General features: G+C 39.9%; 1 protein-coding gene across 11 annotated transcripts in view; it reads left to right on the forward strand.

Moving 5' to 3' along the window:
* tns1b (tensin 1b) overlaps positions 1-15,154 on the forward strand; it is a 229,803-nt gene that overhangs the window by 165,305 nt on the left and 49,344 nt on the right. For all 11 annotated transcript variants that reach the window (XM_050048049.1, XM_050048047.1, XM_050048053.1 and 8 more), the window contains 7 exons: positions 5,800-5,971; positions 7,492-7,542; positions 7,649-7,771; positions 9,208-9,272; positions 11,191-11,274; positions 12,670-12,782; positions 12,873-12,933. In XM_050048049.1, the coding sequence (XP_049904006.1) occupies positions 5,800-5,971; positions 7,492-7,542; positions 7,649-7,771; positions 9,208-9,272; positions 11,191-11,274; positions 12,670-12,782; positions 12,873-12,933 (669 nt within the window). The remainder of the gene's footprint in view (positions 1-5,799; positions 5,972-7,491; positions 7,543-7,648; positions 7,772-9,207; positions 9,273-11,190; positions 11,275-12,669; positions 12,783-12,872; positions 12,934-15,154) is intronic.

The raw sequence follows: 15,154 nt of genomic DNA on the forward strand, positions 1-15,154 counted from the left end.
CATATTCAGCTTGAGATATGGAGTGTTAGAAAAAAAAAATCGATATAATATGATATTTGTCAATTTGACCTGGGGAATTAGCGCAGCAACATGCCCTGTCATTGAACTGGACCTCACACTGTTTTGTTGGACACAAAGATATTCAGTGTCGGCCCCTTTCACCTCGGCCCTCAGGGAGTCACAGATGTTGTCAGTTGTGTAATTAATGTGTAAAACCTGACACCACAACAGCTCATGCTGAGATGCTGTGCTCAGCTTGAGTGACAGTTTGATTCCCTCACAGCGAGTCAAAGAGTTGATACGGAGTTATAAAAACAGCTCAACATCTAATACATCACCACTATTAACAGCACATGCAGAGTGATTACGGTCATTTTCCATCCATATAAAGGAAAAATCAAAGGCTTTTCAAAAGTTCATAACAGTCTGACAATCGTGTGTTCTGTAATGCTCTGGCTGAATGAAGGTATCCAATCAAAGTAGTGGGCCCAGACAGGCTTATTTACATTCTGATAAAGACAGATAGTTTTATCTGTATGAAGGTTTGAGCTGCACAATGCTACACGGCTGATACACCGATAACAAGCCCTCATCCACTGCACAGTAAAATGTGATTTAAGCTGAAGTTGAATTAGTAAGTAAACATGGCATAGACAGCTTTCAGTTTTTTGCTTATTTTTTAAAATCATTTTCTACTTTGTTAATTCTGGTTGTTCATGGATGCACCCCAGTTAACAATGTCATTAATTCCCAAACATAACATACTGTAAACTACAGCAGAGACATCCATTTTTATAGGTGAGCTGACAACTTTGGTTTGCAATGTCTCTTTCATGCTGTAAATGTTATTGCATAGATTCAGAATTTTGAAATGTAGTGCAGGTCACTCTTATGTTGTTCTTTTTAATTAATGTGCACATTTAGGAACATTGCAAGAGATCCGATTTACTGCTTATCAAGTGGAGCAGCTAATGTATTACTTAGGGCTCATTTATACTCGCTTTATGGACAGAAACAGTTTCAAATTTGACGTCATAGATACAGCCAATGGATGGCACTAGAGGGCAGAGTCAAAAGTTTCATGCAACAACAAATGAAGGCAACGATGGAGGAGGTTCAAATATGTGTACCTTTTAACACCGTCACTGACGTAGATGGTGGTGGTCTATGCGGCCATCAAATACATCGCAACACAACTGGCAGAGTTCTCCTCACCATATACTGATTTGTCCACCTTTTTTTAAATGACTTCATCATCTCCTATGGCCGTATCTTGCTTGAAGTACTCTACACTGTCCCTGTGATCTCTGATAGTTCCGTTCTGTTTCGTCCATATCCTCAAGCTTTCAGAAAATGTAAACAAATATGGACAAAATGAACCTGGAGCACGGACAGAAGGCTCCATCCCTGTCCGTATACGTATCTAACGTTGAGCATCAATGAGCACTTACAGATCACAACAACTCACCTCTGAAATATATCTTTGAACTAGAAGGGCACTGGGAGTAATCCAATATTTACTCTAATTTAAGCTCTATTTTGCTCTCCAACATCACTCCACTGAGGCTGGATTCAGCTGGTCGCTAACTTTGTCTGTGTTTCTTGCTTCACTGTTGTTGGAAGGTTGAGGAAAACCAAAAACAATGAGCTAAAATGGCTGAAAAGCTCTGAAATGTTTGAGGTTTTTCAGAGTTTAGTGAATATACGCTATTGTTTTTTCACTACATGACATATAACATATAATCACCTGATCCATTGTTAATACAAAAACAATGATCAGTGCAGCTTTAAGTATCAATACAAAGAAATAACATTTCGTGTTTGTGCAGAAAGAAGAAGTATCTAGTCGTCTATGTCTATGTTGTCAAACTGTTCTAATGAAGATGATCAATTCCATCCAAATACTGAGTTTAATTTAGACTGATCATTGACCCTTGAGATCATGACAAATTGTCGGTATTAACCATCAGGAAGTACAGTATGGGGTTGAGTAGGGTGCTAAGTATTTAAGATAGAAGAGACGGAAGCCCTGGTTGTTCACTTTCATGACTAAGAAATATCTGGCGAGATGTTTTACAGCCTTGTGTCTCAGGTGTCCTGATAAAACATTCCTACTTCACCGCTGGTGTTTGTCCAAATGCACAAATGAGATCACCGCAGCGCTGAAATTGAGCGTGTGGAGATAGTGCGTCATTCTTTAAACACGACGTGCAGAAAAAGAGCAATCGCTTCATCTCTGCAGCTGATGAGAAGCAGGCTGGCGCTCAGCCGGTCAATGCATGCTGGTGGATCTGGAATAGGACCAAACCACAGGTCTATATTGGCCCTGACTGCAGCCAGAGGCCAAAGACATACATATGCAGAGACGGAGAGGGAAACAGAGGAGCAAAGGAAATACTAAGAAAGTGGGAAAAAGAGAGAAAATTGAGAGAGAGATGCAGCTAAAAGATAGAACAAAAAAGTTTTGGCAACTCATGAACACAAAAGACTCGACCTTCAGAAGAAATTCAAAGTAAGATGTTTGTTGCGACACATGAGAGAGAACATGTGTGACATATCAGTTTCCCCTCTATCACTCCTGATGAATAATTTCCAGTAAGCAAGTTTTGAGTGGGTCCAGATGTACAGTACAGAACAGGTTACAGTTCTTGTATAGTAAACCCAGAGAGCTCTTCTCTCCCAGACATATGAGCAATTTCCTCAGGGGCTACTCACAGCTGACAAATGTGGGAAATATGCTGCAGTCTGAGCCCCAAGGGTCCAGACGCCTCGCCCTTAACCTCTTCATCTCACTGTCCACATTCTCTGTAGACAAGTCTGTTAGACGAGATCTAAAAAAGATCAGCTCAGGCATTTAAAGGAAAAGTTCAACCTGAAATAAAAGGAAAAAAATGTCATTACCTTTTTAAAGTTGGAGAAAAATATAGTTGAATGTTTTGGGAAATCTGCCAATAACTTTCTGTGTATTAAAGTAAAATGTTGGCATTGTAGGTTTCTGCAAACCACAGACATGTGACATTTGCATGTTATTATGTACCACATACGTTGAAACTTACCGTTCAGCAATGCTGTGGTTAACCTGTGGTTAGATTCAGGCACAAAAATCACTTGGTTATGTTTAGGACAAAAAGAAGAAGAAAGTGTTTTGGCTCAAAGTACCCGCTTTTGAGGGCACAACCTCCCTCCCCCTTGAAAAAGCAGCTTTACGTGGCGCTACCCTCCCTGACGTGTCGCTACCAAACACCAACATTCGGTGCCAAAAAAGCCAATGGAAACTCAGCAATGACTCACTAAAACATAACTGGTTTTGTTGTTTGTTGGTCTTAAACAGTGGTCTGCAGCCTTGCAGGCATCTTGCCTAAATGACATGCCATCCAACATCTCCTCCACCTCCTGATGACAAAGTCAGCTCATACACTACCTGACTTTCGAAACATTAATATGATATGTATGAAATGTGCAAATGTAATGTATTCACGGTTTGTAAAAAAGTACAACGCCAACATTTTCGTCTGGCGATTGAGCTGGAGATGAGTGTCGGATTTTTGAACTCTTAATGAAATCCATTGGCAGCAAAGCATTATATTGTGCTGCACATTTGACAGCAACTTAATGTTTGTTTTGGAGCAACGTCAGATACGTTATTGTCAGCTTTTCGTAAGAAGCCTGAGACTAAATTACAGCTCAATCAAGGAATTTTACCATGGTGTAAATGAATTATAAGTGACTGCCTTTTTTGGTGAACAGTTCCTTTAGAGGTTCTCTCTCCCTTCAACACTTTTCTGACCTGATTTGACTCCAGACACCAACTCTCCCAATGACCATCACATATTGTTTGGTCTGTGAGGTGCACACCTTCTGTAATCCTCGGTATGCTGTGATATTTTCATAATCTGGCATGTTTAATCAATTCCTCCTCGCTCTGTTTCCCCTCTCCGACAGCCAAAGTCTAACAACACAACATGTGTTTAATACAGAGGGAAGAGCTTACTTTTTGGAGGCCAGTGTGAACCCCTCAAGGATTAAATGATGTCATTGTGGATATGGTATTTATGTGCTGGGTTGCCTTTTCCATATTAGGAAATTTGCTTCTTGTAGAACAGTGTTGTGTTGTGTGTTCAGCTGAATCTGAAATGGGATTTGCTGTATTAAGGACATTCATGACGTTCAGTGTAACAAGGTTTACAGAAGAAGTACACAGCCACATTTTTTATGCTGTATAGCTCCAAATCAGTGACTCTTTGGGTATGGAACGATAAAGATCCATATTAAATCACTGGAATGAATCATGCGACAATGACGCTATCTGTATTCAGCATTTCCACCAGAAGATTTTGGGATAATAATATTTACTCGGGATGATGAATACATTCACTGACTGTTTGCTTTTAAAAACAACACTAAGGAAAATATTAATATGCCTAATGCCAGGTACACACTACACTAGAATCAAGTCGATTTTGGACTTGATTCCCCCCCTCCCGAAAATTGTCAATAAAGCCCAGAATTTTAATGATTCTAAAGATCATCTTGATACATTGTTTCTTATGTCCCCCAATCTACTTAGAAGTCTCTGGCTGCACCGATTTTGAATCACAAATACTCAAAATGTTCAATATTTATGATCTGCGAGATTACTAGTTTTGAGAGTCAGGACTCCCATCCTCAAACAATCAGTTTGGTGTGCTGTTTTGGCCATGTTGTTGCTCTCCACACACCCTAGCAGTCATACTCAATCTACAGCCTGTGGGCCAAATCTGGGCCGTGAGAGTGTGTTGGGTGGCCTTTTTTGTGCTTTCACGTAGGGATGCAAGACAATATCAGCATGTCATTGGTAACAGCTAGTATTGACTTTAAAAGGAACCAGATCAGAATCGGCCAATACGCTTTTTCTTATTTTGCACAATGAATGAATATCACACACATTGAAAAGCATTGTATTTCATGTCTCCATTTGCTGGTGGGCCATCACGATATGAGTATGCATGCATAATATGATGCTTCCTCCACTACAGAAGAGACTTAATGATCACTAAAATTAGGTAGGGAAAAAAGTGGATATATCGATATCGGTATCAGTTATTGGCCAAATAAGTTGTTATATGTCAGCATATTGAATAGTGGCAAAAAATATATATATATATCATGCATCCCTACTTTGAATGTAAATTTGGTGCCAGAGTTCATTGAAAAAGTAATAAAATAGAGCTTGTTTATCCCCGAAGCCACTAAAGTTCTCAAATCCTAGAAATGTTCCTGCAAATCCATGACCAGTGTGGGGCTGCTCTGACTGGATCTGCCTCTTGGCAAAGATGAGTGAGGGCAGCAAATGTTGGAAGCTTCAAAAAAGACAATTCATTTATTGTATACTAATAAATATCATAGTTTGTTTGTTTACTGGCTGTCTGTCAAAATGTACATCAATCCTTATGAAATAAAGCTTTTTACCTATACTAAGTAAGGTATGGTCAGGGGTAGGAAAAAAAAAGCTTCCAATTAAATAAAAGCAGAAAAAGTACAAACACCAATGTTAGGCCTTTTCGTTCTCATGTCCTGGGTATGCTATGGTTAAAGTGATTGTGCAGTAGCTGGCCTGATAAACACAAGCACATGTGTATAAATCACATGTGCTGCGTTACTTCTCCATATTAAATTCCTAGCTATCTTTCGCGCTCCAGCAGTCCACCTCCATTTTGTTTTTGCGCAGTGGGGCCATTGAAATGAAAAATTGCTCAGTGCAGTTTGAATCTTCACAGTAACCCACACCGGAGGTTAAATGCTTCTCTATTTCTCTGACAGGAGTGTGAGTCTGCTGCAGGCCCTGGAGGAGAGCTACGAGTTGGACCTGATCTACATCACAGAGAGAATCATCTCCGTCTCCTTCCCCAGCAGTGTGGAAGAGCAGAGCTACGCTGCCAACCTGCGGGAGGTTGCCTCCATGCTGCGCTCCAAACACGGCCACAACTACCTGGTACAGTCTTCCTGTGTACATCTGGATGATCCTGACAGGAATACTGCAGTTAACTTTCAAAAAAATAAAATAATAGCTCAAAAAGTCAGGAGAGCTGTCCAGATCAGCTGATCGTCAGCTGATCTCTATCAGTCCCAAATATCTCCACACACATTCACATGTGATTGGTTGGTTATGTATTATATCTGTGTACATCTCTGTACATCTGCTGCTAATGTTATTGTAATCTGGTGTTTGGTGACTACTGCAGTCAAGCTGAAAACTCATTACCCTAAATCCTTCCTTTCACCTCTTTGAGTCTCAACACCTTCTGTGTGTGTGTGTGTGTGTGTGTGTGTGTGTGTGTGTGTGTGTAAAACAATGTTAGTTATTCTAAATCGTGAATAGGACATTGTCCAAAGTGGATCCCTGTGGCACACCCTTAGTATACGGCAGGAATTGACCGTTCACTAAACCCTTTCCCCAAAGTGGTGACTGTCCAATAATAACTTAGCAAACACAACTGAGCACTGTGGGTCTGTCAAGCTTTGGCTTTGTCCACATTTATTCACAGAGGAATCATGAGTTTATACAGTAAGAGTCTAGCAAGTGAGAGTGATAATCAACAAACATTTGTAGAGCTGATGGGTTTTTTTCAACTGACCTTTCCAAAACAAATACACAAGAGCAGAAGTTTAAGGAGTGGATTTTACAGTGTGTTTATCTGCTCTAATTAAAGTCGCTAATGTTAGCATGTCCAGCTAGTTAGTCTGGTTCATACTTGTATTTTGGGGATCTGCTTAAAATGTGTACATGCTTTAATGTTGAAAAACACTATGTTGTCTGTGCTGAAACACCTATAATCACCCTCTGTTTGAGATGCTCAGTTTTAATGCTTGTCTCTTCAAGCCTCACTCCTGAAAAGGCCAAGTCTGCTCTGATTAGTCTGTATTTCTGGGTCTTATGCATCTGCTCTCTCAGCATCTCCGCACCATCATTGCAGCCGAGTAGAGTATAGCGGCACTTTCTACTGTGGAAATCACCAGTAAAAGCTTATAAACCAAAATCTTTAAAATTGGACATGGTCCAGCAGGAATATGACTTGAAATCAAGAAGAAATTAACAATATTGGCAACCAAGATTAATTTTTTTCTTGACTTAAGCATGTAGCTAAATATCCATCTCTACCTTAGTTGTAAGTAACATGAGTAATGCTGACATCAGCTTGTCGCAAAAGTAGAAAAAAAAACAGCACAACAGTGTGAAGCCTGAGGTTTTTGCTGATATGGATTATGCTTACATACGTTTTCCTCATTATATGAAACTCTGACAGTGTAACATTATATATAAATGTATATGACAGAAAATAAGGAAAAGCATAAACCTCGCCAAAGCCAGCCAAGGAAAACATCTGTAAGAGTGAAGAATGATCACTGATCAATGAGAACAAATGAAATAATATATAACATTTTTCTTCTCTGTCTACATGCAATGTATTAGCAAAAAAAATAATATGATCTTCGCTTTTACTTCTTCCTTAGCTCTTCAACCTCAGTGAGAAGCGTTATGACATCAGCCAACTCAATCCAAAGGTAAGCCTGACAGCTTGATTCCTCTCCTCTCCTCTCCTCTCCTCTCCTCTCCTCTCCTCTCCTCTCCTCTCCATGAATCTGACTGACAATCTCTTTCCTCTCTCAGGTGTTGGACTTTGGCTGGCCTGACCACCATGCTCCAGCCCTGGACAAAATCTGCAGCATCTGCAAGGCCATGGACACCTGGCTGAGTGCAGACAGCCACAACGTGGTGGTCATACACAACAAGGTGAGACTGAGAGACGAGAGAATGCTGCTGTGAGAATGGAACAAGTATGTGCAGACAGTAGAGGGTGCTCTCAGGCTCTTCTCAGGACCCCCACTTCCTGAGGCTGCAGCTGTTCTTTGTGTAGTGACGTTTCCCCTGAGTGAAACGCTGACATTCAGGGTGGAGAGTTTGTGTGTGAGAGTGTGTCTCTCTGTGTGCTTGTTTGGGTTGGGTTCTGCTGGACGCGGGTTAGGAAAACACAAATTAGGGAGGTGAGGCACGCCGCTCATCATGGCTGCTTAGGTTTATTTACCCTTTTACTCGTAACAATACCATAAAGACTGAATTGACCAATACTTTCCTGTTGTTGCCTAAACTTACTTGCATCACATTATACTCTTGTGGCAAACCACACTCGTCTGGCTCCTCAATATGCCGACACAGGCCATAAAAAGTATATCCAAATGCAACTACTTGACCGAGGTCCTAAATGCAATACCTAATCATTTTCACGTTAACCCTACAGTGTTCCTGATTGTGTTTTGCAACATAAGAATTAACCATGGGATCCCTGCCTCATTCCAAGATGTTCCCACAGGGAGGTTACAAACAAGTCGGCTGCCATAACAACTGGTGTTATTTTACTGCGAGTTGAGTAATCCTGGTGATGAGTGTGAGTGTGGGCTTAGAAGTTGTGGTGGTCACTAAGGAAGCAGGCTGTGTTGGGTTTTCGCATATCAACAAATCATTTCCACTGGGCTCCACGCTGTTTAAGCGGCCGCGATATTTATAATGTGGAACACATTTATCCTCCACAGTGACCCTTGTTTTAAAGATGAATGGATATGTAAAATGAATGCAATCCGAGATGTTGCCATAGAAACCTGCGCTTGTACTTTGGCTCAGTGGATGCTTATTAAATGCCTGGCCAGTTTTTTTTTTTTTTTTACCATATAAATAACAGGTATAGTCAGATAATTTAAATGTTTTATGATCAAAATTGATAGAATTAATGTAAGCTAGTTTTGGGGGGTTGTATTTAGCTTTTTACAACAGTGTTAAAATGTCATGTTCTTAAGAAGGTCTCTTAAGTCTGAATAAATAACTCTGATGATCAGTTTTGGGCATGGAGACTTTACATGTATAACAGAAAGTTACAAACTGGATGAATGGAGTTTGAGAGATGTGGGAATTTACTAGGCAGGAGAGGTTCAACAAAAAGATGCTATCAATTTGCATTATGGTAAATGTAGGATCCTGCAATTTTGGATTTTGACCTGACTAAAATTCAGGATTCTGCATTTAAAAACAACACCAGGATAAAACTACTCAAATAACCATTAACTACGAAAGAAGATTCTATTTTATAATGATGTGGATAAATAGTTCTTTGGACACCGTCATGACCTGGAAGATAAAATCTGTGGTTGACTCTTGCTTGTTTGATGTCTTCTCAGGGCAACAGAGGCAGAACTGGAGTGGTGGTGGCAGCCTACATGCATTACAGCAACATATCTGCCAGGTAGGTCTACAATCTCAACTATACTTGCTGAGGGGTAAATTGCAGCACACTCTTACCTTTTTTTCACCAACATGGAACCATTTTTATTCTGGGTTCTGCACCTATGTTTGAACCATTAAGCACATTTCAACCAAAAAGTCTCAGATGGAACCAAAAAAAACCAAACAAGTTTACCATGATCTGAAGTGCAAACCATGACGACATCATTGGGTGTGTCATATTTTACAGATTTTAATAGAGAGAATAGAGAAGGCAACAATAGAGAAGTCATGTGAGAAAAAAAGAGCATGCAGTAGTCTCAGTAATAGTTGGTCCATGCTTTCTTTTGGGTACAATCAAATATCTGTAATAACAGAACAAAAGTTTGCAGGTAATCAATGTCATCTGCAATTTGCTACTACTGTTTACATCTGTTGTGCATTGTGCAGCGCCCTCTATGGTGGCACATCTTTGCCAATGGTTTTGCACAAAACTGGTGCAAACACAGCCTAGTTCTCTAGATAGCACCAAGGTTCCAACAATCATGAAAGGAACTGGCTTAAGAACCAGAGCTTATTTGGTGAAAAAGGAGTGTTTGAGGTCCAGTCCACACATACATAGGTAGTTTTGAAAAAAGGTTTTTCTCTCCCTTTAATCTAAAACGTTACAAGTTGAAAAAGTTTTCCCTGACTACACATCCACACTGAAAACTGTGGATTTTTTTTGTAATTTTCACCCTGAAAAGAGTTTTATAAAAGGTCTTTTTTCAGTGACCTGAAACACAGTTTGTGTGTCAACGAAAAGAAGCAAAAGAAAAGTTATGTTTTTTTTAATATACCCAAGTACATGTGGACAAGGTGAGAGAGAAAGTCAGACAGAAAAGGATGGAGTAAGCGAGATGAAACTGTAATGTTCTGGAAACAGAAACATAGAAGTGAATAAAGTAAAACATGGAGAAGGGAGAGACATGAGTAGGAGACATTAGAGGAAAAACTAAATAAACCAGCATTGTTCATCATCACAAGACTAAAGCCCACATCGGAAGAACAGATGGAGTTGTGATGAACAGAGGAAGGAGGGGTGGAACATGAGACTGGGGACAACACTTTTATTTGGAGAAATACAAGGAAAAGCATTTGATTCAATAAGTATGAGGAAGCAATAATTTAGTTTAAAGTGTCATCAAATCATATGATTTAGATATTAAGTGGTCATTTTTCTATCTTTTTTTATTGGATTTGGACAGATAGCATTCTGTTACAAATAGCAAAGAGATGTAAACTGTGAACAAACAGAAGAGCACATGACTCCCTGTTGTTTCTGAAATAACTATGTAACACATTTTCTTCTCCGCAAAAGTATTAGATTTCTCTATAAACACATCATCTCACAAATCAGTTTAAAGCTGGCAATAAGTCCTTATTAAACAGCAAAATGTTGGAACATGAAAACACTGACACTTGCCATATGGGACTAAAGATGTTACATAAATACTCCAATAAGATGTTCTACTATGTGCTGTGTAATGGAGGTTATGTGGAATAAGCTGTCAGACATCAACACTAAGGCCATTTTGTCCACAAAATCTTGAGATCCATACTGGACAGACTTGGCGTACATTGCGTAACGGATTATGTTCTTCTTAGGCGTGACAGGTGCATCTGATATTATTAATTCTATGCCTGTCTTTGCATTGGCACTCGTGTGCAGTGTGATGTCTAACATTAGGAATGCTGAAGAAAGGTTTTGCATAAACAGGCAGGTGCATTAAAATAATTCTGTGCACAAGTCATGGTGTGGAGACTTTTCAGATGTCTGGCATGGCATGACTGAGCTTACTGTGACGAAGCTGCTCTCACATACACATACAAGTGGAAATGAAGGTGATTCAAAAGTATGTTAACCTTATGTGTGCCATTTATTTTCTGTTGGACTGCAGTGCTGACCAGGCTCTGGACAGATTTGCCATGAAGCGCTTCTATGAAGACAAAGTGCTTCCTGTGGGCCAGCCATCTCAGAAAAGGTCAGTCTTCCCTCAATTGTTGTTTATAGTATGAGTTTGACCCGAAGTGAACTGTCTCACAAAGAAACCTTTGTCCTTCTATGAACTAAAAATATCTAAAGCTGCATTATTTCATTTTAATGGCCACCCAGAGGCAGCAGAACAAGCTGACGATAGTGTTGATATATCTAACTTGTTAGCCAAGTGTTTCTGCTCAGTATTCATTCTTCTCTTCTCTGGATTGCTCTCTACCAACTCTTGAGCAGTATGTATGGCTTTCTAGCTACTTAATGATGTGCTATGTTCTCACAACCCAATCTCCAGAAAAAATGTTGACACTGTACATTTCTACGAAACAAGGATACATTACATTTGTATGTTATTATGTACAAATGTGTATGTGTTATGTATGTTCTAACATTGTGGTTAATATGTAGCAATGGTTAGGCACGGAAAGCATTTGGATATGGTTAGGAGAACACCATGTTTTGGCTTAAAATACCCAGATTCTGCACCACAGAAGTCGCTGGAAAGAGTTGACGAGTCGCAAAAAACACTGACAGCTGGCACCAAAGGCACTGGAAAAGCATTGACAGGTCACTAACAAACGCTGAAGTTTTCTGGCACAAAAGCGTCTGGAAGCGTCAATGAGTTGCTAAATTTACATCCGCTAGTACAAAAGGCGCTGGAAAAGCATCAATGGGTTGCTTAAAAACACTGACATTCACTGGCACAAAAGGCACTGGCAAAGGGTAAACAAGTCGCTAAAAAACACTGATGTTTGGTGGCATATAAGGCGCTGGAAAAGAGTCGATGAGTTGCTAAAAAACACTGACATTCACTGGCACAACAGGTGCTGGAATAGAGTAAAAGGGTTACTAAAAATCACTGACGTTCGCTGGCACAAATGCGCCAGAAAAGAGTAAATGAGTGGCAAAAAAACCCACTGATGTTTGCTGGCGCAAAAGACGCTGGAAAAGCGTTAACAGGTCTCCAAAATACACCGATGTTTGGCAGCACAAAAGCCACAGGAAAAGCCGTGACAGGTCACTAAAAAAAACAAACACCTGTGGGTGATTTTCTGTGGGTTTATCACTACATGCAGCCTCTTCACATTGCACATATCCATTTGATCCATTGTTGATATAACAAATATTGATCTGTGTAGCTGTTAAGTGTTTAATTGACTGACTGAGTTTATAGTGAAAACAAGGAGCAATGTTGGCTCATTGAGCACGGCTGAAAACATTCATTGTTGTTACTAGAGGTCAAAGACTGTGTCTCTTTGTTGTGATGAACACAGGATTATACCTTCAGCCCTTTGTTGTAAAACATTAGGAATCCTGATACAGTTTGACAGACAGGAACGTAGCAGCATGTTCATGTCTTCCTTTTCTCCACTTCTAACTCGCTCAGGTATGTGGAGTACTTCAGCGGCTTGCTCTCCGGGCACATCAAGATCAACAACAAACCCCTGTTCCTTCACCACGTCATCATGCACGGCATCCCTAACTTCGAGTCTAAAGGAGGTGAGTGTCATGCACAGATGTGCACTCACATATAAGGATTTTAAAAAACATTATTTATATTTAAACAACTTTTGAAAAATTGTGTTCCAGGTTGTCGCCCTTTCCTCAAAATCTACCAGGCCATGCAGCCCGTGTACACATCTGGGATCTAGTAAGTCTTAAAACAAACTCACACTCAAATGCTTTTACAAGATTCCAGGGATAGCAGGCTCGTAATGGCTCAATAATAAAAACCCTTATTTTCCTTTATAGCCTCTCCCGTAACTCCCCTGTCCCCCAATATCCACATACACCATCACTCTTGCCAGTTTACACTCTGTGCTTGCCTCACATTATTGTATTTAGCTAGCCTCCCCAGCTGCAGGCTCTTGTTTCTCTACTTTAGATCCCGCAATCACTTCTAGTGTTATTTGTGACTGGAGAGCCAATGAAACAGGCAGACAGGCATCTGTGTGGATGCCCGCAGGGTTTTCCTGCTAGAGGACCCTGCTGGTTCCCAGGGCCAGACAGGAAATAATGGATTCTATGATTTTCTGTTGTTGTTTTGGGAAGAGGGGAGGTTAGAGGAAAGGACAAGAGGGGGGAGCTGCACTGCCCCCAGATGGGCCAGGCGAGCATGCAGGCTACGTTTACACCACATTTAAAGTATTACAGTTTCAATATAACACAGACTTGTTCTTATTTAAAAAACCTGCATGCCAAGATCAGATCGTTCAGTTCCCGAAAAGTGCATGTACACTTAACTTGTATTTTACACATTAAAAACGTTATAAAAAAAAAATTAGAAGATTTTCTTATTGTCACTAATTACAGGGGCTTGGCTGAGGCAGCATCAGCATGGAAGACTCAACAATTGAAAGAACACTATATGACTGACTTCATATCAAATCACATTTATTTTTCACATAAGTCATAAACAGCATAGCATGTAGTGAAATTATTTTGTGCCTATCTTCAGAAAGCAGTTAGCAAATAATAAAAAAAAATAGAGTAGAATCATGGATGTATAAAGAGAACTGGATAGACTATTGGCAGCAGGGTTCCATTCATTCCTACAAAAGTTGCTCAGTCATGCATGACGCCAAAATGTGTGGCCCATAGAGCAGGCGCACGAGAGACTACCACCAGCTGAGCCAGCTCCTTCCAGTATAGCGCTCTGTCAACTTGAATGGGGATAAAATGATTCAATCTTTTGGTTCTTCTAGACTTCCCAATTGTTATCAGACCAAACAGATTAAATCCTGATAGTGAAATCAGTAATTTCATGTGGGTTGTCTATTTCTCCATGTAAGTGTAGGGGACAAAAGTCTTTTTGGGGTTGCAGGACATCACTTGACAGATCCAGAAATTGTAATTTCACTGTTTGGCCACTACGAAATTGGCTTCAGAGCTCGGTGCACTTCCTGTGGCTCTGAATAGAATAGGATACTATAGAATAAAATAAACCAAATAAAATTTTAAAAAGTTACAAACGAAATAATAAAAACAATACAACTGTACTTGGTAGGTACTCGGGGAACTAAGTAAAACTTTAAAGGTTTGAAAAGTAACTGATATTTTCAAACCACATCTTTTCAACAAAAATATTTGTTCATGAACAGCTATAAAGTCTGCATGCTGCATTAATTAATATTCCTGGCCACTGGCAATTACCATTAATTTGGAGTTGTGTTTCTGTCCTTTTATGAGTAAGTCCAATATTCACTTTTCTTTTAGCTCTGGTTTGGTCTCCTTCAACTCCTGATGGAGTTTAGCAGCTAAATATGGGTATTAAGCTGCTAAATGATCCAGTATGTTCACTTGCATATCACAAACTTTGTTTGCCATTTGATGCTGGGCATATAGCATACAGCAGGATTATCAGTGATGTTTTTACAAAAAAAAAAAAAACCCAGCTGCCCACTGCAGCTAGAGACAAGGTTAATAATAGTTTGTGGGCCAGAAAACCAAAACAATAAGCTGAAAGATGCTAAAATGCTCTGTTGAGCAGAGGGGAACTGCAGGGTTGGGTGATAATTCTCTGTGGGTCTGTTGCTACATTAACATTGCACACATTCACTTAATCCCCTGTTCCTCTAAAAATATGTCTAAAAATAATTACAGCTCTAAACTCCCTGATCCCTCCACCCTGCCATGTCTCATTCTCCCATTCTTTGCCTTTTCCCCCATTTCAACTGTTGAGTTGTTATGAAGTGTTTTTAGTAACTACTGTAAATAGCAAAGGCTGGTGGTGTTAAACTGTTTCTACTCTGTCTATTCTTACAATAGTGTAAATACTATAAACACATTCTCAGCACACACCATAACTGAGTGTGACACAGTCCATGCACATATACTTCCAGACTGACAACCGCTTAAAGCCCCAAATCACA

Source organism: Epinephelus moara, chromosome 7 (genome assembly GCF_006386435.1).
Source record: "Epinephelus moara isolate mb chromosome 7, YSFRI_EMoa_1.0, whole genome shotgun sequence".
Classification (NCBI taxonomy): domain Eukaryota; kingdom Metazoa; phylum Chordata; class Actinopteri; order Perciformes; family Serranidae; genus Epinephelus; species Epinephelus moara.